General features: G+C 45.0%; 1 protein-coding gene across 1 annotated transcript; it reads left to right on the top strand.

Moving 5' to 3' along the window:
• Positions 1–1,955: 1,955 nt before the first annotated feature.
• LRIG2 (leucine rich repeats and immunoglobulin like domains 2) lies at positions 1,956–23,895 on the top strand. The gene is made up of 18 exons (XM_027444830.3): positions 1,956–2,236; positions 5,409–5,480; positions 5,952–6,026; positions 6,511–6,645; positions 7,171–7,314; positions 7,437–7,580; positions 8,272–8,415; positions 8,659–8,802; positions 11,577–11,657; positions 12,465–12,536; positions 12,674–12,742; positions 14,168–14,331; positions 15,394–15,714; positions 16,620–16,901; positions 17,518–17,967; positions 18,450–18,599; positions 19,901–20,182; positions 20,509–23,895. The coding sequence occupies exons 1-18, from the start codon at positions 2,010–2,012 to the stop codon at positions 20,736–20,738; spliced, it is 3,186 nt and encodes a 1,061-aa protein (XP_027300631.3). The 5' UTR covers positions 1,956–2,009; the 3' UTR covers positions 20,739–23,895.
• The last annotated feature ends 908 nt before the right edge of the window (positions 23,896–24,803 follow it).

Below are 24,803 nucleotides of genomic sequence, written 5' to 3'. Positions count from 1 at the left end.
GCATTTTGCCTTTCACACCTCTCTGCGTCCTGCCAGACTTTGCCCCGGCTCTGACGTTGCTGTGCTCTTTGGATCCCGCACCGGCTCCGGGAGCTCCCATGGCCGCGGCGTGAGGGGGCCACAGGGGCACGGGCAGGACCCCGCCGTGGGGAGGAGAAGGCCCCGGGCTCACTCTGATCCCGATCGCCACCAGTCTCTGATTCCTCTGAGCAGCACCCGCCAGCAGCAGGGGACCAGGAGATGGTTTTGCAGAGCCTTGGGCTTGACAGCTCCCCCTAAGCCTGGGCGAGCACGGTGAGGTGCTCTGATGGAGACGCTGGGGAGTTCATCAGTATCCTTGCCCAAATCTGGCACTTTTCCACACAGAAGAGCAGATCCGTGGGGTGATTCCTATTCTACTGCTGGAATTAATCCTGGGTGGCACTGAGGAAGAGCTACGACTGGTCCAAATTAGAGCAGTGCCACAGGTGTATGGCCCAAAAGCATTCCTAAAATAATCCTCCCCAGGAAATCCTTTGATCTAATCTGGTAATAGAAATGTAAATCTGAAGAAAAACAGATCTTTTAAAACATTAATTTACATTTAGTTTAAATATAGCTTAAAGGTTATGATATAACAGCAGTATTTTATCGTTCATCTTATGAGAGTATCTGGTCTCCATGCTGGGGTAAATATTGAACTGCTCCTGATTTGTTGCTCATAAAACCCAACTTAGGGAGACAGTTTGCTCCCGATTGTACAGCCTGACCAGGGCCTTCACTGCCACTGAAATGCCACGCAGTGCACCAGGGCTGCCCGACACCACTGCGCGCTGCGGGAGCCTTCCCCAGGCTGTCCCTGTCCCCATCCCTGTCCCCATCCCCTGTGCAGCACCCCATCGGGAATGGCTCGAGAAGCGCCCTGGGCCATAATCACCCCGCTCATTAGCAATCTTGACTCGGCTGACCCATAAACGTTCAAGGAAACAAGCACAACCGCTGGAAAGGGAGGGAGAGGAAGGGCTGTAGGTGTTGGCCACATGTCTTCAGAGCCCGAGCCGGGCTCCAGCTGAAGATGCGATTATGCTGCAGTAATTTCCCTGGAAAAAAAAACAGGCCTGGAGATCTCCTCACTGTTCCTGGGAAGTGCTCCGTGACCAGCAGGGTGTGGATTCATGGCTGGGCCAGCCACTGGGGGGGCTGCAGGGCTGCGTGTTTGAAGCTTTTTGCTGTTATTTTACAGAGATGTCATGAATGACTCTGAGCGACTCCAATGAGGCTCCCACCCCTGGCAGCCAGCGCTGCCCCCTCCCTCGCTGCCTTTTCCCCCGGCAGCCCCGGGCCCGGCCGGGCTCCTCCGCCGGGCCTCGTGTGCCATCCAGCGGCCGGGGGCAGGGAGAGCCGCGCCCGGCGGCCCCGGGGGATGGAGTTTGGGGCCCGCCGGGACGCTGGGGGACCGGAGAGAGCCCGGCGGGGGGGGGTAGGGTCCCGGTGGCACCGGCTCGGTGCGGCACAGAGGGTGCGGGGAGCAGCCCGGCAGCGGGGCACGGCCCCGGTTAACGTGTACACGGGGGGGCTGCCGCGGTGCTGAGCTCGGAAACGGAAAAGGCGGGGGGGAAACGTGGTCGGGGAGACTGAGGGGGCTGGTAACGGGGCCGGTAACGGGGTTGTTAACGGGGCCGGTAACGGGGCTCACCGGGAGCCGGCGGCACCGGGCGGTCGGGAGCGGCCCCGCCAGCACCGCCGGCACCGGGGCACACGGGGACCCGCGCACAGCGGCACCGACCACCGCGGGCACCGGGCACCGGGACCGTGCCCCGCGAGGCCCCGCCCCCGGCCCCGCCCCCTCCCGGTTCCCGCGGCCCCGCCCCGCTCGGCGGCGCCCCGTAACCACGCCCCCTTCCGCTAGGCCACGCCCCCTCCGTTGACCACGCCCCCTCACGCCGGCCCCACCCCCCCGGCGCGCTGCGCGGTGACGCAGTCGGTGGGTGGGCGGGCGCGGTGCGGGCCGGGCCGCGCCGTGCCGGGGGATGCGGGGCGCGGGGCCGGGCGCGGGCCCCCCCCGCGGGGCGCTGCCGCGGGCCCTGCCCCTGCTGCTGGCGGCGCTGTGCGCGCTGGGGGCCGCGGCCGCCGCCTCCGAGCCCTGCTCCGCGCCCTGCTCCTGCCGCCGCGGCCTGCTGGACTGCAGCCGCCACCGCCTGCCCGCCGGGCCCGGCCCGCGCAGGATCCCGCCGCTGCCCGCCGGCACCACCGCGCTGTGAGTCCGGGGGGCGGCGGGGCCGGGCTGGGCCGGGCTGGGCTGGGCGGCACCGGTCGGGGCCCTGCGGTGGCGCGGTGAGGCCGGGCTGGGCCTAACGGGCCTGCGGCCGCCTCCCGGGGCAGCGGGCGGGGCCCCGGGCACGGCTCTGCCCGCGGCGGGGGGCGGCGGGGCTCGGTGTCCCCGTTCCCCCCCCCTCCTTCCCGGGCCTGCTGCAGGCCGCAGCCCCTCCCGGCAGCGCCTCGGCCTGGGCCTCGCTTCCCACTGGGATCCCTGCGCCCCCTCCCCCCCCGGGCCGTGCCGCCGCCGCTGCTGCTTCGGAGCCTTGGGTTTGGGATTGGCAGCCCTGGGTTAGGGCCGCGGGTACCTGAGCACAGCCCCCAGGGCCCAGGCAGGGCGCCCCCGGCCGTTACTCAGCACTGCCCGAGCCGTTTGTCCCCTGGGGGGGGGAAATCCTCGTTGCTCACGGGAGTTCTCGGCCCCTCCTGGAGCCAGCGAGGTTCCTAAGCCAGAGTTGTCCCCCAGCACGGCGGGGGGACGGGGCTGCAGGCAGCATAAAGCGGGCCTGGCAGAGCAGAGTGCGTGCAGCTGGCTCCAGGGGTCCCTTTTGGCAGGACTTGAGGAGTCTGAGCTATGCCAGGGCGTGCATAAAGAAGTTTGTCACTGCACTGCCACGTTCTGGTTTTGTAGCTCTCTTCTTTCCCCATAGGATAAACAATCAGAAATGTTTAAGAGGAGATGTAGAGCTCAGCACAGAAATGCAGTTAACTTATCCCTTAAAATATTTCACGTTTAGAAAGGTAGGAGGATATCTTAGCACTTGTCAGGGCCTGGAAAGGTGAGCTGGGGGTTCATCAGGTGGCTGATGAGCAAAGCGGTATCTGTTGTGTTTGAGAGCGAGCTTTCAAGCTTCGAAGGGCTCGTGTCTTTCTGCAGGCCAACAGAGGGTGTGCTGCAAACTGCTTGGCGCAGGCTGCGCTGGGAAGAAGTGGTGTTGGCGCTGTGCTAAGTTATGCAATCTGCCATATGCTGCAAACAATAATTAAGTGTATATTCTCTGTTGTGGCTTCCAGGATTTTGGCACACGAAGCATGTGGGGGGGGAATTTTTTCTTCCCTAAGACAGCTCTAGCAGTTCTGACTCTAAATGAGCCGTAATGCATAAAAGCTGTTTAAATTAATCAAAGCTTTTTTTTTTTCCTCACATGAAAAAGTCCCTGATGGGCTTTCCCCCCCTCAGTTCTCGTTTCACCGAACTTTATGGGCTGAAAGTTCTTGTTTTCCATAACTCTCGAGCTACTTGCAGCTGATGTTACCACCAGCTCAGCTCAAAATGAATGTTTAGGTGATTTTAGGTACGATACCAGCTGAGTCTCTGAAACACAAGTTCTGCACGTTTGTTCTACGTCCTCTGAAAGGTGGGCCCTGCGGTAAAGGCCCGAGTGCTTGTGGAATCACAGGGCTGCTCTGGTGTCCTGCTGGTTCAGGACATGGGAATTTGGTTCTGTGTGTGAAAGCCAAAAACATAGCCAAGTGAATGTTTGATTTTTATGTTTATAGATCGATCATTCGATGTTTTTTCAGTTAGTATTTAGCCATCCATCTCCTTTTGAAAAGGAAAGCATCAGTAACAGTAACTAGATGGAAATAACGCCCGAGCTGCTTTAGGTATGAGCTCTGTGCAGAACTTCTTGAAAGGGGACCTAACAAAAACGGTGGTGTAGTCCCAACGTGGTTAGTACTTGGGCCGTGCTTCTCCTGGGCGCTCCAAATCAAAATCCTCATCTCTGGGTTGTTGTTAAGGCCTCTGGCAGGGTTCCTGGTTGCTGGCAGACCCATTGACCAGGGCGTTAGGGGTGGTCGTGGAAGAAAAGAAAGCATTCACGTGGCCTGCTGACTTTCCGGCTTATATTAGCTGAGATCTTTTGGGGTACGGTTGGGTATCTCTCGGATCCTGTCCACGATGGGGTGTGTGTGTGCTGCAGTGCAGAACGGGTGCATTTCTCTGGGGATGGCATCAGTCAGCGGCCTCACGGAGAAATAACTGGCATGCTGAAAGGCTGTCTTAGAAGAACAGGTTGCTGCATTACCATAATGGCCCAATTAAACCCTGTGGGAATTAAAATGTGGTTTCTTTTTGTCATTTGTAACTGAAATTTGGCTTTTATGTCACCGTTTCTTTATTATAAACGGCAAATCTTGAGCAAATACACGCAACAGGACTTCAAAATCGTTACCTTTTTACAGCAAAAGCCAGGGATTACCTTGAACTTCAGGCTATTGCCATGCTACTTAAGCCAGTGCTGAGTGCAGTGGAGAGATTTCTCACCATTTCCCAAGGTTTTAGTAACTCCCTGCCAGAACTGCCCCCAGCCCCCGGTGGGCTGCCCGGTGCGAGGCCGTCCCATGCCCTGTGCGTGCTGCTGACCGACCCTGTGGATCCTTGCTGTGCCCAGCGAGGGCTCAACCCATTCTGGGTCCCCCTCCTCAGCAGGGGCGCTGCCAGCTCTGTCTTCACCCCGTCATCCTTCCTGGAGAGCCTCACGGCCGGCTCTTGGTGTAGCTGGAGCTGTCCCCGGGTCCAGAGTGCAGGATGTGCACCTGGTGCTGGCACCGAGCCTGCTCGCCAGGAGGAAAACTGATGGTGGCAGGTTATGTTTCAGTGTTTTTAGTAGTGGTAGTTCTGTTCCTAAAGGGTGACCGCCTCCTGTGCCAGCCCTGGCTGATGGAGTTAAAACCAGCCGCGGTTGTTGCGAGCGCGCTGTTACATCTGCAGCCGTGAGAGTCCATGGGGAGGAATTAACCAGGAGGTGAGCAGCTGTTGCTGGAAACGGCTCGCTGCAGCCCTGTGCGTGGGGGGAGAATTGGAAATGGTGCGTCCGTGGTGTCATGCCCATGGGCAGGCACAGCTCGCTGCCCTCGGCGGGCTCCCCGAATTATTGGGCAGGGGTCAGGTGCATGTGCTCTGTGCTCCCTGTGGTGAGGGTACCAGCACCGTGCCGCACGCCTGCTCTCAGTGTTAGCCTCATCCAGCAAGCAGAGATGCTGGGGCTGTCGGCACAAGTGTCTGCGACTCATCTCTGTGCTGGGCTAGTGCCAAAGAGGCGTCAAAAGGCCTAGTTTGTTTTGCAGAACGGAGTGCCATCTCGAATAACTCCTCTTTTTTTCTCTAGGGATTTAAGCCATAATCATCTGCTGTCATCCAACTGGAGCATCGATTTATCCGTTCGCACACTGCAAGAAGTGTAAGTTGCTTTTTATGATAAGCTGAAGGTTTCCTCCGTGATTCTAATGAGCGCATTTCATTGCGTATCTAGAAGTCTGGTCTGACTTGCAGAAATATTTAATGCTGGTTAATTAAAAATGGATGCTTTGCTGGCAGCAAATTGTATGGAAAACTGGTGTTTTGTGTGCAGAATGCTTTTTCATAAAAGTTTAGCAGGCCAATATGTTAAAAAGAAATGAGCTGTTTGTTTTCGCTATGGCTGGTCTGAAGTTAAAGAGAAGTAATAGTAACCGTTAAAAATTGTAAGAACTTGTGTGCTTCACTGTTACGTTTTTGAAGTTATTAGGATTTAAGCTCTTAACCAGTTTTGTTAACGACTATTATTAACATTAAATTGTTAAATGTCTTGTGATACGAGTTTTCTGCTGTATATAGAAGGGTTTTTCTCCGAGGTGTCAGTAAATAATTTTTTTTTAAACTTTTCTTTAAGGAAAATGAATTACAATGAGCTAAGTGAAATTCCTTATTTTGGAGAAACAACTTCAAACATAACTCTGCTCTCATTGTAAGTAGCAGCTTGTCTGCCTTCTTCTTGTTTTAACGAAAGTGAGAATTTTGCTATCGAGTTGTAGGAAAGCATTTGTTTTGTCTGAAATGCTACTCCTTTAAAGTGCTGTAGGGAATATGTAAGCACTCTTTAAAGAAATACAAATCTGTTAGACAATCAAGTCACCCTAAATTACCAACAAAATGCAGTCCACCAAGACGGGCAGCTTTGAAGGGGAGGGATTCAGTCTAGCACTGACAGTTCCCATGAGATACAGCCCTGTTACAGTCCCCAGAACTTGAATCTATTTCTATGTCAGGGCGGCAGATCAGTCTTGGATTTTCAGTGCTGCTTTAAGAATTAATGTTCTGCAGTGCGTGCTACATTTCCGATGTAAGAGACTCACTGGTGATGTTGGTAGACGGAATCCTGTAGCTGCAAAGCCACGCAGTGGGCAGGATGGGATGTGATGGTAACCAGCTCTGTTGCTTATGTTTTTCAGGGTACATAATACCATTCCAGAAATAAATGCTGAGCAGCTCCAAGTTTACCTTTCATTGGAAAATCTAGACCTGAGTTCTAATCTCATTTCAGAAATTAAAGCTGCTTCTTTTCCACGAATGCAACTAAAGTACCTGTAAGTATGAGCGGTCTGCCATGCCTGGGCTCCTGTTTCCTCAACATTGTTGAATTCTTCATTTACTCTAAGTTACTGTTTTAGTGCGGGCTGCCTTGTGTGGCTTTGAACTGCTAGGAGTGCTCAATGTAGCTACAAATGTGCTGGAAATTAAATACTTTTCATAGCAATCCGTATTGCTTTTTCCTCTGGTAGTATGGGAAACAATAACTGCTGTTACCAAAGTGCTGGCACTTCAGCCCGCAGGGACGTGGAATGATTTCAGCTCATCTTGTGTAGATTCCTGTTGACATTGTCTTAGACATGTCTAACTGAAGCATGGCATGCAGTCAGAATCAGCTCCTACCATGGATTATTTTGGGGAAAAAAATGATACAGCTTTCTGGTATGCTAGAACTCAGATTTCTGATGTGACATCGCAAGGAACTTGAGTTCTAGTGATAAGTGGTTGCTCCAACATGCTTGTGCAATTTTGTTCATAAAATATTGCACATTCTGAAAGGCCTTTCTCCTCTTCTTTCGTAGGAATCTGAGTAACAACAGAATAACTACCCTAGAAGCAGGCTGTCTTGATAATTTATCTAGCTCTCTAATAGTGGTAAAGCTGAACAGGAACAGGATTAGTGTGATTCCGCCAAAGATCTTCAAATTGCCTCATGTGCAGTTCCTGTAAGTAGCGATCTTGAAAGGTTAAAAAGATCGTGTTTACACTATCTCAGTACGTGTTCTTGAAGTCACAAAACGTTGCTTATTAAATACATCTTAACGTTTTTCTAACATCTTTATATAAGGGAACTGAAGAGGAACAGGATTAAAATAGTGGAAAGCCTTACATTCCAAGGACTGGAGTCCCTAAAATCTTTAAAAATGCAACGCAATGGGATTAGCAGACTCATGGATGGAGCATTCTTTGGCCTGAATAACATAGAAGAATTGTGAGTATACCCAGTCCTGGAATTTCTTTGTGTAGGGTTCAGTCCTGTATTGCTACCCTCACACTGACACTGTGCTGGAATATTGATGAGTGTCACAAGATGAGAGTTTATAGATCTGCATTTTCGCATTACGTTGATATCATATCTGGTTCCTTTAGAGGTGTAAAGATACTGTGTCTCTCCGCCTTCTTTCCACTTAGTTATCAAGAATGCTTTGTCACTGTCGATAGCTTTTTTTGTGTACTTGTGAATATTTGACAATTTTCTGATTTTAGCAGCTCAGTTGAATCGCTTCTCCACTTTAGTACCAGTGGGATAGCAAATACAGGAGTAGTCAAAACTCAGCACTTCTTGCTTTGCAAGAAAGCATTTGTGTTCTCTGTAACATGGGGTGGTTCTTCATTAGGTTATGTTTTGACATAGGGCGGCAGGGGTATGCAATGCAATGTTAGCAAAAGGCTTTTTTTTTAAAAGTCATCTTTTGGAACAGACTGCAATTTCACTTCTGCTGCTGGATTTTTTGTGTACTTCTGTTCACTCTTGGTTTCCATGGAACGAGTATAATCATGAATTTCAAGTTCCGTAAGGCTTAATGTTAGTAAATCATTTCAATATCCACTAGGTAAAACTTTGTAAATGTGTTTTCATTTATTACCTGTTTTGCAAATGCTTTTCCATCTCTTTTCCTTAGAGAACTGGAACATAATAACTTAACAGAAATAAACAAGGGCTGGCTGTATGGTCTGCGGACATTGCAACAACTCCAAGTTAGCCAGAATGCCATTAGCAGGATCAGTCCAGATGCGTGGGAGTTCTGCCAAAGACTTTCAGAGCTGTAAGTCCTGGGCTGCTTTTCAGTGGGGATTTTGTAATGTTGCAAGTAACGTATTGGATCGTACCCAGTAAGGGTGCGTTACTGAAGGAAGTACTCAATTTCTTTGTTAGACCCATGGTGATGTTGTGTGTTTTACTTTTTTTATAAGTGTTCTACTAGAAATTATCAAGATTCCATAGTTAATCAAGTTCGATAGTATCTTCCTAATTAATCCCCCCAACTTGTCTTGTTCAATATTTTCAGAGACTTGTCGTACAACCAGCTAACTCGCCTCAAGGAATCTGCCTTCGTGGGACTTGGTTTATTGGAGAAACTAAACCTGGGTGACAATCGCATTAGTCACATTGCTGATGGTGTGTTCAGAGGTCTGACGAATCTTCAGATCTTGTAAGTACAGAAAACCTCTAGCTAGAATCTCAATTTAATTCAGCAACACTTCTGGAAGTAATGATGATGAATGTGGCACTCAGTATGCTGAGATAACAGAATCCTGGCTTAGTGTGCTGATGAGAAGCCGTGTGATGACCTTAAGCACTCGGCTGCGTATCGTACCAGTTCTGAGCAGCTGTGGATAGGCAGCTTGCAGAACTGCCAGTCTGGACCTCTCTCTATTCCAGGTGGTTTTCTTAAGGCTGGATAACTATGAAACCACATGGTGAATCCTGCTAGTCACAGAAGGTGCTGTTTAGCCCACCCTGCATGTGAGCTGAAGTCAGGCAGGGTGTAGGGGAGGAGTAGGATTACTTGCCATCTGAGGCACAGCTCTGCTTTTGTCAGGACTGCTGTTACCAGTTGTAGCTGTTCAATATTTTCTTTTACAAAACTCAGTCCTGGCTTTTAATAATAATAAAAATGCTTCCCAAGTGGATCTGAAAACTTGTAATCATCCTAAATAATGGTAGCTGAGAAAGGAGTGTAAGTTTATAGCCCCTGTGTCAGTTCATTAAATAAATGCTTAAATAAGCAAACTTATCAGACCTATGTAAGCAGTCATATTCTGTTAGCCTTAACACAACCTTTTAATGGAATAATTAAAACTAATTTCTTAGATCTAGAGTAGAATGAAAAAGAACAAGAGCAGATTAATTAGTAGGTTTTCCTGGGCTCCTGAGGGGCAACAAACAGCTGAAAAGCTGGCCATTTGCTTCAGGGCTGGAATGTGCGGGACTGGGCAGTGGTGACAAACAAAGCTCCAAGCATTCGTGCCCAGCCAAGCATAAGGAGCCAGCTCCTCAGTGCACACAATGAGGGGCTTTTCTTTTGGGTTGCTCACTCGTTTTGCTAAGTGGTTGGAGTAGTGGAGTGTAAAAATACTACAAACTAGATACTGTGGTGCTGTCGGCTTACCTCCATTGTTGCTTGTATACGATTTGTTTCAGTGCTAAGGCTGACATAAATATTTCTCTGTAGGTTCAGCTCCTGTCACTATTCTGCAAGGTAGCCTTAATAACCTAGAACAAACTGTAAAAACTGTATATAAACCACAAGGTAATAAGAGCAAAGTAAGATGGAAGGTGTATCAAAGAATAGCACTGAAGATCTGAAGTTCAAAATTCTAAAACGTTCATTACTTTTTAATATTTTAGCTTGCCGTTGATACCACTCATGCATTCACAATCTAAAACTCTCAAGCAGACATGGAGAGAATTATAGAAACTACTTTTAAATCACAAGAACAAGCAACTAGGAAACAAATTAGGCATGTTACTCATCTAGTCATTTTTCTCAGTAGATGATTCCAGTGTCCAGTACATTAAACTGAATACTTCTCAAAGAGGAAAAATCTTAATGTGAGCAAGCTTCAGGGCTGTATTCCAGTCCTTGCAATACCTGAATTGTGGAATTACAAACACTCTTCTTTTTGTCCTAATCTTTAAAGTACATGTATTGTGGAAGTGTCTCCTCCGAGGTATTAAAAACAAGCCTTCTGTCTTTGGAAGACAAATAAAACAACGTGTTACCACTGACAACATCCCGGAGGTTGATCCCAGTCTCTCCCAGAATAGTAATCTACACCTTTTACAGTCTCCCTCAAGGACAAGTAGATGCTGCATTTTTCTACCACTAGCAGAAGGAAAGAAGCGTTTCCATGAGATGACACGTACACTTGTATAGGTAGTTAGCTTTCTGTGTCATAACTTCTTGATCCATATAATATCTGATAAAGCGCAGCAGAGACTACTTTCCATCAGTGCACCTCTAAACACACAACTATCTGCAATTCTGTGTGTGGTTGTATTAGGACAGATGAAAACTGGCTTTATCAGAAACTCTTTGCTCAATCCATGCCATTCCAGCTAAAAATACTATTGGATTTATTTCACCTTCTCTCTAACAAGCGTGTAATTCTCTACAAACAGTGCTGCTATATTGCTTTTTCTGCTCAGGCCGCTGTTCTGTGTGAGGGGCAGAAGAGCTGTGCAGAGGTCAAACAGAAATCCCATTAGCTGCTAACAAGATCTGTGAGCAGAATATCAACTTCATGCTGAAAATCTACTACATTGTGCTTGGCAGCCTTATGCTATAACCTGTGTGTAATCTCTTAATATGCTAATGCCATTATAAGCCTGTTACTCGGGAAGATTAATGCTGGTGGTGTATTGGTTAATTCACTTACATGAACCAACTTCAGGAGCCTCTCCCAGCTTCTGGTAAACAGCCCCCATCACATGGCAACTGCAAGGCAGACTGGGTCTGTCCTTCAATACCACATCAAGAATTTGTACTTCAGGATTTGTTTGTGGTTCTGTCTCAGGCACTGATCTCCAACAATCCTGTTTTCCCTTGCATCTCTGAAATGCAATAGTCACCCTCTGACAAACGTTCTGTGTGAGTTGTGAGATCTTCCAGGTGACGCTGTCACATTGAATCATAGAATATCTGAGTTGGAAGGGACCCACAAGAATCATCACCTCCAACTCCTGGCTCCACACAGGACTTCCTAAACGGTTAAAACACGTGTCTAAGAGCGTTGTTCAAATGCTTCTTGAACCCCAGCAGGCTTGGTGCCATGACCACTTTCCTGGGGATCCTGTTCCGGTGCCTGCCCCAGAACACCATTACCAGGCACAAGTAACAGTCAGTTCTCTTCCATAGCTAAGCACAAGCAGTGGTCACAGTGATGTTGCAAGGTTTGTAATCAGGCTCTTCTGCTCCTGCAGGGACTTGAGGAACAATGAGATCTCATGGGCCATAGAAGATGCAAATGAAGCATTTGCAGGACTCAGCAGGCTGGATAAACTGTACGTATTACAAAACATTGCAATGACAGTGCTTCTCAGGCAAGCAGAACAGAGCGAAAATGCAAAATAATAATTGTGAAATCAATGATATGAGGCAGAAAGACTTTCTAATTGGCAGCTGTAGTCAGTGTATTTCCCCTTTCGTGCTGTGACCTTCAGAGGTTTGGGTTCCATGGATCTGGATCATTTTATGGGACCATATTGAAGAAATTAAGCAAGAATATTTGACTGAATTTATTATTAGAATGGCACGGTCTTGTTGTATGGTGACTGTTACTTTTGTTTGCTTTAGTTTGGTAAAAGTTACAGTTTCTTGAGGGGAGGGGGTTGTCCATATATGACACAATACTGATTTAGCAGCTTTGCAGTACTTTGGCTGTGCACTCTGCATCTGGTGCTGTGTGCTTTGCAGGGAGCTATGCAATCCTGTGCAACTACAGACAATGTGTATAACAAATAGTAGGAGTGTAGAGTCTCAGGAACTGATGTGGTTGTGGCAGATTGGTATCAGGATATTATTGCTCTGCTCCCAAGTTCTGTTTATCGCTTTTCCATTCTGCTGGCTTGAATGATCTTCAGAGCCCATCACAAACCCAGATCTCAAAGTTAAGGATAGAAAAGAAACACTATCTATAAGAAAATTAGATGAGCCTTCAGGCTCAGAAAATGGTATTCAGTCATTCATCTCTTCTAGAAAGAAGAAAACCTTAGTTAAACATCCTAGAGAAACTTCTTTTATGTCTTACTTATGAGCTCATACTGACATTCAAGCTGATTCTGGGGCTTTGGGGGGTGCTTGTCTTTCAGAATCTTGCAAGGAAACCAGATTAAATCAATTATGAAGAAAGCATTCTCCGGTCTTGAAAGACTTGAACATCTGTAAGTACTCTGCTTTGTGTAGAACTCCTAGTTGTTTATCAACTTCAGCCTTGTATTCTCTCTCAAAATTTCAAGAATTTAACTGAAGGTAGACTATGAAGTTACACTTACATTATTGTTCTTTGCTTAACTTGCAGGGATTTAAGCAACAACGCAGTGATGTCCATCCAAGAAAATGCGTTTGCACAGGCTCAATTGAAGGAGCTGTAAGTTTGACAGTTCTTTACAGATTCTGTATAATTCTTACCGTGTTAACAATCCTTCAGCTGTTGCAGGATTAGCTGAAATTGACTGAAGTGCATCCCATTTTCATCCTGAAATATGTAAAACAAAGCTAATTATCAACTAAAAGGTATTGGCAGTATACTTGGTTTGGTTTAATGTTTGATAAAAATCTAAACATCCATCTCCTTAGTTGCAATTTAGTAGAAAAGTGATTTTTTTTCTTGCAGTAGTGAACCATAAGTTTTTGTATCTTAGAATTTTGCTGCAAATTTGGAACACACTAGTATTTAGACAATGAACATAAATGATTCATCAAGAGTCTTTCAGGGGGTTTAACAAACCCTATGCTTATGTTGTTCCCTTTTTTTTGCCTAGGGAAGGGCCTTAAAAATCAAAACTCGACAACATTTTTTTAGTTGCTCATCAGATGCTTAAGCTGCTAGAGACTTGTGATCTTCAGACATGTAAAGTATTATTTGAAGTGACCTTCACACCCAAGACTAATCCTAGTGTAACACAGTCATCTCTATGAGATAAAGTCTCTGAATATCATATAATCTGTTTTAAAACTGTTATCCAGTTAGATAATCTTGGCCATATGGACAGTTAGTCTGCAAGGTCTGACAGTTTGAGGAGGAAGGCGATGAGACACATTCTGGGTGTTAAAGACGAGACTTCGAATGCATTTTCTTATGTATCTTAAAAGTGAGAAATCACTGCTATGTATGGGCAAACAGCAGGTTGGAATTCTGGCTTGTGTGCCTCTACTCTCACTGCAGATCTATCAGATTCATCTGAGTGGAAGATAATTTTCTGTTACAATACTGTTCTTTCTCTCCAATCAATTATGTTCACATATAATATTTAAGAAACTTTGAAAGCACGCAGTGAGGAAAAAGTTGACCAGTCATTGTTTCCTGTTCTCCCTCCTCAATTTTCTTGTGGAGTAGAGAAGAGAACAATCTGCAGCAGATGCTTCTGTGAAACAAATCACTTTAATTCTTAAATATTTATTAGCTGGCATGAAAACAAATATTGAGACTTACACTCACTTCGTAATGTGTCTAGTTTGAGATACAGAGCTGCTCTGCAGTATTATGTTTTTTTATTTGCTTTAAAGAGAGACCATACATACATACTTAGAGGCTGCAGATCCAAGGCTAATTTCCTTACAATTAAAAAGAAATGTAAGATTTTAATACTGATAGTAGAAGGATTTTTTTTCCTGGACTGTTTCTAGCATATATAACATGGTATAGTAAACACCCATGGGCATAAAAGAATACTGTAAATCTTGTAATTTCTGGAAATATATACATCAGAGTTGTTTTGCTTGTTGAAATCACATGTAGGACTGTGAAATACTTAAACTGTCATCGCACTTTCATTTTGCTTTGTTTCTGCAGGCTTTTGAACACCAGCAGCTTGCTTTGTGATTGCCAGTTGAAATGGCTGCCGCAGTGGCTCACTGACAGTCACTTACAGCAGGCTGTGAACGTTAGCTGTGCTCATCCTGAATGGTTAGCAGGACAAAGCCTTCTCAGTGTGGACCCTGATGACTTTGTCTGTGGTTTGTATTTTAAATTAATTTTTATATCAAAACGTAACACAAATCTGTGCAGGCACCTTTCTGAAACCTGGTTGTAACACAGCTGGAGGTGCTTGGTCTTTAATTGTGTAAGACTGCGTTGGTTTTCATTTAGGTTACTGTTAAGAACTGATCATGTTTCCATTCTTCCTGACTAAAAATGTCTTTCTCTTTATAAGAGCTATTTGGCACTTTCTTATTTGTTCCTGTCCCTACCAGCAAGACAAGGATATTTAATACTCTGGTATATTTTCTGATGCTCCATATCTCTAACATTTACCTGTCTCTGTGCCACCACGGTTTCAAATATATCTATTTATTGCTGTAACAAAACTGTGAGATGGAAAACTGAGAGACTCTTTGCACAGAATCACGTGTGAAGTCAGTGGCAGGCCTGGAAATAGTCTGCTGTTCTGTTTTCCAGATGAACGGTTTAACAACTGTTACTTGTGTTTGCATAATTCTTTCATTCTTTTGGTGGCAAAGGCTACAATACCATCATGTAGGCACAATCATCAACTTCCCTATTCGAACGTTACCACCATTGTGCCTGACACTGAACACTGTGTACCTGTGAGAATGCCTTTGATAAAATAATAGGTATTGAAATAACTTCAGTGTGATAAGACGGTGCGACCTGCTAGCTTGCTATTCTTTATTTGTATAACTTAAAGACTCTTCAAGATATATAAACTCTCTGAAAGCAAGTCTTCAGTCTTTTATAAAATAACCTAGTTCTTCAGCCAAGCGTGGTCTTTGTTTGTAATCTAAATAGAGCGAGTTCTAGACAGTTGTAGAAATTGCAGGGTGCTGTTCAAGATCATGCTTCTATATTGACCTCAGTGCTTTTCCTGTACTTCTGCCTGTGGTTCTAATCCTTTTTCTAGCTTGAAAATATGGAAATAACATAGATGTCCTGCTTGGGGTGCACATATTGTTCCTACAGGTTTCATTCTGCTTACATTGTCTTTTCAGTGAGTTTTCCCACAATATTGATTGCATGTTGGAGAGCAACATAGCTAATATTGGTGCTTTTCTTTTCAGATAACTTCCCTAAACCGCAGATAAGAGTACATCCTGAGACCACGATTGCTCTGCGAGGCATGAATGTGACTCTGACTTGCACTGCTGTGAGCAGCAGTGATTCACCCATGTCCACAGCCTGGCGTAAGGACAGCGAAGTCTTGTATGATGCAGAGGTTGAGAATTTTGCCAGGTATCAGCAGCAAAGTGGTGAGGTGGTTGAGTACACCACTGTCCTGCATCTTTTCAATGTGAACTTCACTGATGAAGGAAGGTATCAGTGCATTGTCACCAATCACTTTGGCTCCAACTATTCCAACAAAGCCAAGCTGACCGTTAATGGTAAGCAATGACAGTAACAAAGAAGAAATATGTTCAACCCGAAGTGTAACGAGTCTGTTTTTCATGTTTTCATTTTGATTTATAAAACCCATTAGAATTCCTTAATTCTCAGAGCTGGCTCAAAATAGCCTTGCAATAATGTCTCACTTGTATTTCAATGCATCAAACATCTCTTTATAAAGCAGATAAGTGATACTGTGTGTGAAAGGCCTTCTGTTCACTTTTGAAAAGGGGCAGATATCTCCCATGCTTTGACTAGAACTGAATTGTTCATCTAGCTGAATGAAGGTAGAACTCTCTTTAACTAAAAGCTCCCTCTGCTGTCTCTTCATAACTAAGCACCTTCCCTGAGTGTAAAGCTAGGGAAGATTCAACTAAAAGTTGTAGGACTGGAAATAAACTGAAAAATCAAATTATTAAGTCCCGTTTTTTGGCTGTAACAGAGGATCCCTATTTAACTTCAGAGAAGGGAGTTGAGAAGGCACTGTTTTTATCAGTCAGTGGACCACTGATCCTCATTGTGTTGGAGAGCAGAGGTGCATGTGTTGCTTTTGCTTGTATAAAACATGCAGCTGTGGAGATGGAAGTTTGCTTTCCCTATTACCAGGGAAGAGAAAGTGTGATAAAGGGCTCATGAAGAAGGCTAAAGCTTTTCCCTGTGCTTTCCCATGAGAAATGTTATTGTTCAGATCATCTTAAATCAACAGTGTAGGTGTTACATTTAAATTTGAAGGATAGGCTCTTAGAAGTGACCACTTCTAACATTTGTGCAGCTGTTAATAATCTGCCTTAACCAGGGAGAGCTACAGGTGTTCCAGATTTGTGTGTTTTCAGATATCCTGTGCTTTTGCTGCTTTTTTCCTGTTTCTGAAAATACTAAAGCTTTAGTATCTCCTTTGATCCAGAGCTGCCTTCCTTCCTGAAAACCCCCATGGATCTTACTATCCGTACTGGGGCTATGGCTCGGCTGGAGTGTGCTGCAGAGGGCCACCCTACTCCTCAGATCTCCTGGCAGAAAGATGGTGGCACAGACTTCCCTGCTGCACGAGAGAGGAGAATGCACGTCATGCCTGAGGATGATGTGTTCTTTATTGCAAATGTAAAAATAGAAGACATGGGTATCTATAGCTGCATGGCACAAAACACTGCAGGCGGTTTGTCAGCAAATGCCACGCTGACTGTGTTAGGTAAGTGATGTGCTTGTCTCTGCTGGCATGGATCATTTCACTTCTGCCTTTGGAACAGTGTCTCTGAACTGCTTTGGAGGGCTTTGAGGGCATTTGAATGCTGCACTCAGGACTTCTGAACAGCGAAGCTTTTTAGAAGCTAAGCTTCAGTGCTGACCAGTGAAGTCAGTGTGATCTTTGCAGGAGAGAATTGAGGGAGATACCTCAGCCCAGCAATGTAAATGAGAATTTTCGTTGTACTGGAACAAATCTAGTCACAGGCAGCATGAAACATACTGAGTAATAATGGAAGGACAGTTCCTTCTAGAGTGCAGTCGTCTTTGGAGACACTTTTAACGTTATGGTCACAGGCAAATTTAGAACTGGAATACATAAAGCAGAAGAATGAGGCTAGTGTAATTTTCAGGATGTTTGCTGTACTTGCATTTGTTGCAGTGATCCATAGAATAACTGACGTCACAGGATTTCCTGAATCCTCTGTTCTGTTGCTTATGTTTATGTTCAGGCTGTAAAGTCAGATTTAAAACCTCATGGAATACAATGTGGTGACACAGGGGTGTTTGCATAGTGAAGGTTTTTTACTTTTTTTTTTTTTTCCCCTTCTCTATTGCTACAGAAACTCCTTCCTTCATTAGGCCTCTAGAAGACAGAACAGTAACCCGAGGTGAAACTGCTGTCCTGCAGTGCATCGCTGGCGGCAGTCCTGCCCCTCGCCTCAACTGGACTAAAGACGACGGGCCTCTGACAGTCACAGAACGGCATTTTTTTGCTGCAGCCAATCAACTCCTTATCATCGTGGATGCTGGGTTAGAGGATGCTGGAAAGTACACATGCATTATGTCCAACACGCTGGGCACCGAGCGTGGTCATATTTACCTAAATGTCCTGGCTTCCCCAAATTGCGATTCGTCCCAGAGTGGCATTGTCCATGAGGAAGATGGCTGGGCAACAGTAGGCATTGTGATTATTGTTGTGGTTTGCTGTGTTGTGGGAACGTCCCTGGTATGGGTTATTGTGATCTACCACATGAGAAGGAAGAATGAGGATTATAGCATCACTAACACAGGTAAAGTGCCAAAGCAGCGTGCTTCAGACGTGTTTTTAATCCAAAACACTGAAGAGTGGTGATATTTCTGGTTTCGTTACAGCTGGATAAGATCAAAGCGTTGAAGATTTCCTTCTAAAATCTATTCGGGGATTTGCTCAAATTCCTTCATCCATTAGGGGAAGAGGCGAGCTTAGGCTTTTATTTTTAAGTATCAGCAGTCTGTTTTATTCCTGACACACTAGATTTGTTCTGCATTGAGGGAAAACACTAATTTGAAAATCAATATTTGAGTTAACTTAAATGTTTTCAAGACCTGGAATAATGTGTGTAAATAGCTATTCTGTCCCTATTAGTTTTGAGCTAGATATATGGATTTTTAATGACTGAGGTAGAGAGAACCATATGTGAGCTGAAGTTCTGCATTATATTGCTGTTGATGTGCATAATAGTGCTGATGCTACTTAGCTCTGAATGTCATCACTGTTAATTCTGCCTTGCAGAGGAGATGAACCTACCTGCAGACATTCCCAGTTATTTATCCTCCCAAGGAACTCTGTCGGAGCCTCAGGAAGGCTACAGTAACTCAGAGGCAGGAAGCCATCAGCAGCTTATGCCTCCAGCCGGTAGCTACGTGCACAAAGGCACAGATGGTAAGTGAAGTCCTCACATCTATCAATTGCACTCAGCAAGATGCCTCCAGTCCTCGTAGCTGGCAGCAGTGTTGCACAATGTAGGATAGTAGAGAAGGATGCCCTAGTAGAGTAGAAAGCTCCTCACTTTTCCTAGAGAAGAATTCAGGTTGATCATAAAGTTTCCATTGACTCTTTTGAGTTTGAGGCATCTTCTGTTTCTCTTCCAGTGTTTATTTTCTGTGATCAAAGCTTCTGCTTTCCATGCAGATAGTTTAAGCTTTGGTTCAGCAATGTCTGGGCTCACTTCTGCTCTGCTCTCAGGGCCTTTGCGTGTAGATGTCATGACTGCCATCCTTCAGCTTCCAGAGTTAGTACATTTTCCTCCAGAGGCTCTCTGCTTCAGGGTTTGTGATCTGTCCAGAAAGACAGGGATGCCATTAGAGAATTCCTAGGTTGTTAAATGTCAAGGTAGGTTTTTATGCTGTTACGTTCCTTTGGAATCTTAAAAAGAAAGAGGTGGAAACAAAGCTTGCATGGAAGATGACTTGCTGTAATTTTTGTCTTTAGCATAAAATTACTGCCTCTGCTGGACGTCTGGTCAGCTGACTAAGATTACAACTGAAGGGTCTGCAGTACTTCCCTGCCCTGTTTGGACACTTTTCAGGATATTGATGTTGAGTCTATAGAGATGTTTTACCATACAAATGCTGAGGAGCCATTCAGTCTTTATACAGCCTGGCTTCCAAAAGTGATTCTTCAGTTTTTCCACATGCGTCCCGTGATCTATTCCCTTCATCTGCAGCCCAGTCAGTCTCTAGAGCCTGTACCAGGAAAGGAGTTGAGAAGCAACTTGTCTCAGTAAGCACTTTATCATCCAGTCTGAGACCAGAGCATAGCAGAGCACAGGTGTAGCCCAGGGTGCCTTGGTGAAACCTTTCAACACACAGACCTGTGCGGATAGCTTTGATTCCAGCCTGGTGCCTAAGCTGGTTGGACCTGCTGGAGCCCTTCTGCCCTTGAAACAGGAAAGCAAACATGAGATTATTCTTTCACTCCTGTGTTTTCTTTGTAATCAGCTTCTGAAAGGCTGTGCTATTGAGAATTGGGATGGTGACAAACAGAACATTTCTCACGTGACTTCCTCGGTAAACAGTGGAGCTGAATACTCTGATATTGTGTTACCTTTATATGGAGGCCTTTCAAACTGTGCTGCTATAATGCCATCCTAATAATGAAACCATCCTAATACGGGGAAGTCGATAGAATTTAAACATCCTTATTGCTTTAAGAGTATTTTGTTTTTCCTTGCTGTTTGCCAGGTGGTACAGCACCGCTGGTGATCTGCTCAGACTGTTACGACAACGCAAACATCTACTCCAGGACACGAGAGTACTGTCCCTATGCCTACATCTCAGAAGAGGACCCCCTGGATCAAACTCTCCCTAATCTCATGGTGCAGATGCCTAAGGAAACGTATGCAGCACGCAACCAGCATGAACCCAGTACTCTTGATAATCTTTTAGCAGACAGAGACATGTCTGTCTTCCTTACCAACCATGACAGAATAAGTGAGAAGAAAATCTCTTCCCAGCATATTAATGGTGAGCATATCCTTTTCCTTTCTTTTGTATTTCTTTTGTTTTGTATTCCCTGACACTGCTAGCCCTTGTTGTGCTGCCTTTCGGTGTTTGTTCACAACTAATTTTACAAACGCCATAGTTTGTGGAGTAATTATTTAAATACTCTGTTTGTGAACCACTTGTTGTCAGAGCTAGCTCTGTTTACATCCAATACCCAAGAGTTGAAGGGGGTGATGTTACTAAGGATGGTATTTCTTAATTCCTCTCTTAAAGCTTTTGAAATGTGATCCCTTGCATGTACTTCTCATGAACCCACTCCTGTTCATTTGCTAATTTTTCTTCCTCAGAACCCTTTCAGCTTCCTTTATGGGGAGTAAACAAAGATCTAGCGCTCTCTCATTCACACTTCCTGCATCAGCCGTCAGCCCGTGAGACCCCACGACCTCTTCGAAGTGAGGGCATTATTGACAGTGACCGGGAGCAAGCTGCTTCACCCCGACCTTGCCACAGGTTACGTGAACATAACTTTGATTTTAATAGGACACGGAACATTCATGACTATAGTGAAACCACGTAAGACACTCAAATGAAGTCTTGGAAGCAAATCCATACCGACCGACTTTTTGTATTTACTACCTCAGGACTAACCCCTAGGCCAAAGATGCTTTTGTACATGTGCCTACAATTACAGGCTGAGTAAACCAAGACAGACTCCCTCGAAGGAGGTGGCACATGCCCTTTTTGCTTGGATTCACCCGTATTGGAATGTGGGACATACGCATGGCAATCAGTGATATCCACAAGAACAGTGTTAAAACATGGATCTTCTGGTGTTGGAGACAGCCTTTGTGTTGGTGCATGCTTTGAAAAGCTCTCAAGAATGCATAGCTATTTCACAGTACATTGTCTGCTCGAAAACAAATGTTCAGGGCCTCCTCATGGAATTCCCCAGTAATTGTAAGCATAAAACTCTTGGCCAGCTTTTTGTTCCTCAGACTATTGGCAAGCGTTTCTTACCAGTCTAACTTTGGGGCTTGTTTTCTCCTATGAATAATGGACTCTAGTTGTAAATAAATTTGCATTTATAAATATTTTGTATACACTAAGCATATAAATGTGTTGGCTGTAATGTAAATATATTTTTTATTATGCCAAAGTATGTATTATACTGTTAGTCTTGACAGCTGCATATCAAGCCATATTTTTTTTTTTTGTGGTATTGAAAGCTTGTTTCTGAGGGGGATAAAAAATTCTTCGTTTTGGAAAGAAGTGAATTTGCTATAGATATGTGGTGCAACGGTGATATTGATGAATTTCATTGTCACATACAACTCTGTAGGCATTAAGCTTGCCTGACCTGACTGCAAGCTGATCGATTTCATTAGATTAGCAGAATTCCAAGTTTGGCACACTTCTACATGGTGAGTGAGTCTCTCAATTTCTATATTAGGTTGCCTGTCTTTTCTAGGAGAGCTTAAAGCCCAACGGACCCTGCATTAACGGCGTTAGCCTACACTACAGGCAGTACTATACAACTTCTCAGAAGCTTTGTAAATAGCAAACAAAAGAAATAGTACACAACATGTTTCTTTTCATCTCTTAAAATAGCTTTAAGGTGGGAGCTTGGAGTGGTTTATTTCAGAAGTTTATCTAAGCTTTTATCTTTAAAAAGCTTTTGTGTTGTGTATGTTGCAAAGAGGTATATGTGTATTTTTCATAGCTGCCAGTTAAATGAACTTTTTAAAAGAATAATGTGATGAAGAACACTAGATAAATTGGAGAAGCATTGGGTAAATTATCTGTGAACTATACTGTGGATTTTCTGTTTCTTCTGCACAGCCAAGAGGCACGTATCCTTTAAAACACTTCCGCCCTTTTCTTTTGTAAAAGATCAGGCAAAATTCTGGCCATGTTGAGCTCTGTAATAGTTCCCTAGACCACAGGGTGGCAAAAAGGTGTAAGTATTTCACAGGTGAGCAGTGAAATAACGTGGGGGAGAACCACTCTACTGAAAGTCTAGTACTGGATGAGAGAAGCAGAGGAAGCAAAGAAACTTCACTTGTTACTGGAGCATGCCTGACAGAGTTGGGAGGAGGAACATTCTGAAGACTTCCTGAAATTTTCTTCTAAGAAAATATATCTTTGTGTAGAATATGTTAACGACCCAGCAGCAGTGGGTTTTCAGCAAGTGTCTTGCATTCGGAGGTAGAGCGCTTCTGTGCTATGCTGTGTAGCCTTGCTTGAAGAGCAGGGGGCTTTCTTCCTGGTCGTCGCTGTATCTTTCGAAGCCATAGGATATGCACTAGAGTGAAAACAGCTGCAAGGTATATTTTTATAAAGACAAAAGCCTTCTTGGACAAGCCTAAGAGAAGTATGTAGGGCTTCCTGTTGATCCATTCCTAAATAGAAGGGGGTGTGACTGCGTTATCAGATGCAGTCTTGCAGAATCACAGCTGAACCTTCTGAGGCTGTGGTTTAGCTGAGTGAAAGAGTGAGGAAGCGCTGGGAATAGTGATTATTTTCCCACAGCTCTTTGGGCATGAATAGTAGTCAGATCTATGCAAATGAGCAATTATTATTAATGGCTCTTACCATGTTTTGAAAACAGCTACAGTGACTTTGGTAACCAGCAGCTTTAGTAGGAAGAGGATCTAATTTTCCTTGACCTTCGGATAAAGTGGAGAAACAGGTCTGTTAAATTCTTTTTGACCTCTGACATCTGAAATATTTTAAGGGCTTACACGTAACATACATGCCAAAAGAATTTGATGTTTGTTCCTTTCTGGTTTTATTTGCTCCAGGCTTTTCCTTCCCAGATAGCATTTAAGACCGAGTGGTTATTTTCAATCCAAACCTGTTTCTGTTGCAGGAACTTTCAGTTTAAATTCAGATGAGAAAGGTCAGGTCATGAAACTACAGCAGCAGCAAAGACGCATCTTTTTGGGCTGCTTGCTGCTTTACTCAGATATTCAGAGGTTGATCTGACAGTTGCTTCTTAGCACGTGCAGTGCCATGGTTTCCCACGAGCAAGAAAGTAGCACCTCCACTGCTGCCTTGTCTCCTATCACCATTTGGCAAATGCTTCCTACCTTTTATTTTCTTTCATCCTTCTCTTCTGTGGGGTTAAGCTAATGCAGATCTCTCAGCTGTCTCAGTATAACTGTTGATGTGCATGGGGGGCATCCAAAACCTTAGGTGTACTTAAGGCACAACTTCCCAGTGTGATCATACTCGTGTTAGGTCATTAAGATGTGCTTAGCCCAGAATAAGGCTTTAAAATTATGCTGTCTGCACCAGAACAAACTGAAGTCCTAGCTCTTGAAAGAGTTCAGGAGCTGAAGCTGCACTGACTTCTCTGACAGTACACGGACCAGTTGCATGCAGCTATTTACAGGTGAACATGCTGCGGTACTTAACATTGTGGAAAAACTTACTTGGCAGACTTGTAGGAAAAAAAAAATCAGGTGTCTTTTCTTTACCCTTTCCTCCAGGAGGCACAAAGAGCAGAGTGGCCGTTCTGTTTGCAGTAAATGGTGTCCTCAATCAATGCCAAAGTACTAACGGTACAGGAGCTGGGGTTCAGCGTGAGCAAAGATGCTCTTGTTCCCTGTTGCTACTTCCTAGTGTCTATTTATATTTTTTTCACATAAGAATGTATATTTTGTATAGCATGTGTAATATATGTTTGTCTATTGTAATATACCTTCATTCAATAAAATGCTGTATACATGGAACTGTCACTGTAACTTCTGTTAGTTTGCAGATTAAGTAATGTGTGTTTATTCAATGATATTTCATTTTTATAGGGAAGAAAACGCAGTAAGCCTCATAAAGCAGTTTCAGGTAGGATTCCAGTCTTCTTAACATGAATATTACACCGATCCTTTCTTTTCATTATGGGAAGGGCACCAGGTATTTACCCTGGCTCACAAATGAGCTTCCACACACGGCAACAAAGTGGTAGCTGGTGTTAGGAGCGGGGTCTTGCAGCCCTTTCTCAGAGGCTGTGCCAGGCCATGGGGCTGTTGGCTGATTCTGCCAGCGATGGGCACTGCTGCAGGCCTGGCATGGAGCAAGCGGGGAGGAAACGACTGCAGGTGAGTGGCAGTCTGGAAGGAAAATGTTGCATTTCAATAGGTTCACCAGTAATTCTGCAGCAAGGTTACAGAGGTGAGATCTGAATTTGTTACTAGGTTGTCAGTTTTCGTGAAAACTCATTGCTTGCAGTCCTGGTTCAGGTGCCTTGTATGTGTATATGCTACCTGAGGCACCTGCTGCTTGTGAGAGATGAGAACAGTGCCAGATTTTCTTGTCAGCTGCCTCCCACCTAGACACAGATTATTTTCAAAATTAGAGCCTTGGTTAAAAGTAGATTTTGTTACCAAATAGTTCTTATTTCAGTTTTCCACTAGGAAGCACAAATACTTCTGGAAATGCGGTACAACAGCAGGGCTGTTGCCTCCGAGCGAGAAGACTCAGCGATCTCTGTGCTCACAGCACTGCCGTCCTGCTATTCGGATCCTTTCAAGTGCCAAAAGTGATTTTCTTTCTGGCAACAGACCAAGAGCATAAATGAGGTAGTGACAGCGTGTCCCCAGATACCTGCTGCAGGAGGAGAGGCGACTACTTCCCACCCTACCAG

The sequence above is a fragment of the Anas platyrhynchos genome, chromosome 27 (genome assembly GCF_047663525.1).
Source record: "Anas platyrhynchos isolate ZD024472 breed Pekin duck chromosome 27, IASCAAS_PekinDuck_T2T, whole genome shotgun sequence".
In the NCBI taxonomy this organism is placed as follows: domain Eukaryota; kingdom Metazoa; phylum Chordata; class Aves; order Anseriformes; family Anatidae; genus Anas; species Anas platyrhynchos.
This window is presented reverse-complemented; position numbering and strand designations above follow the sequence as displayed.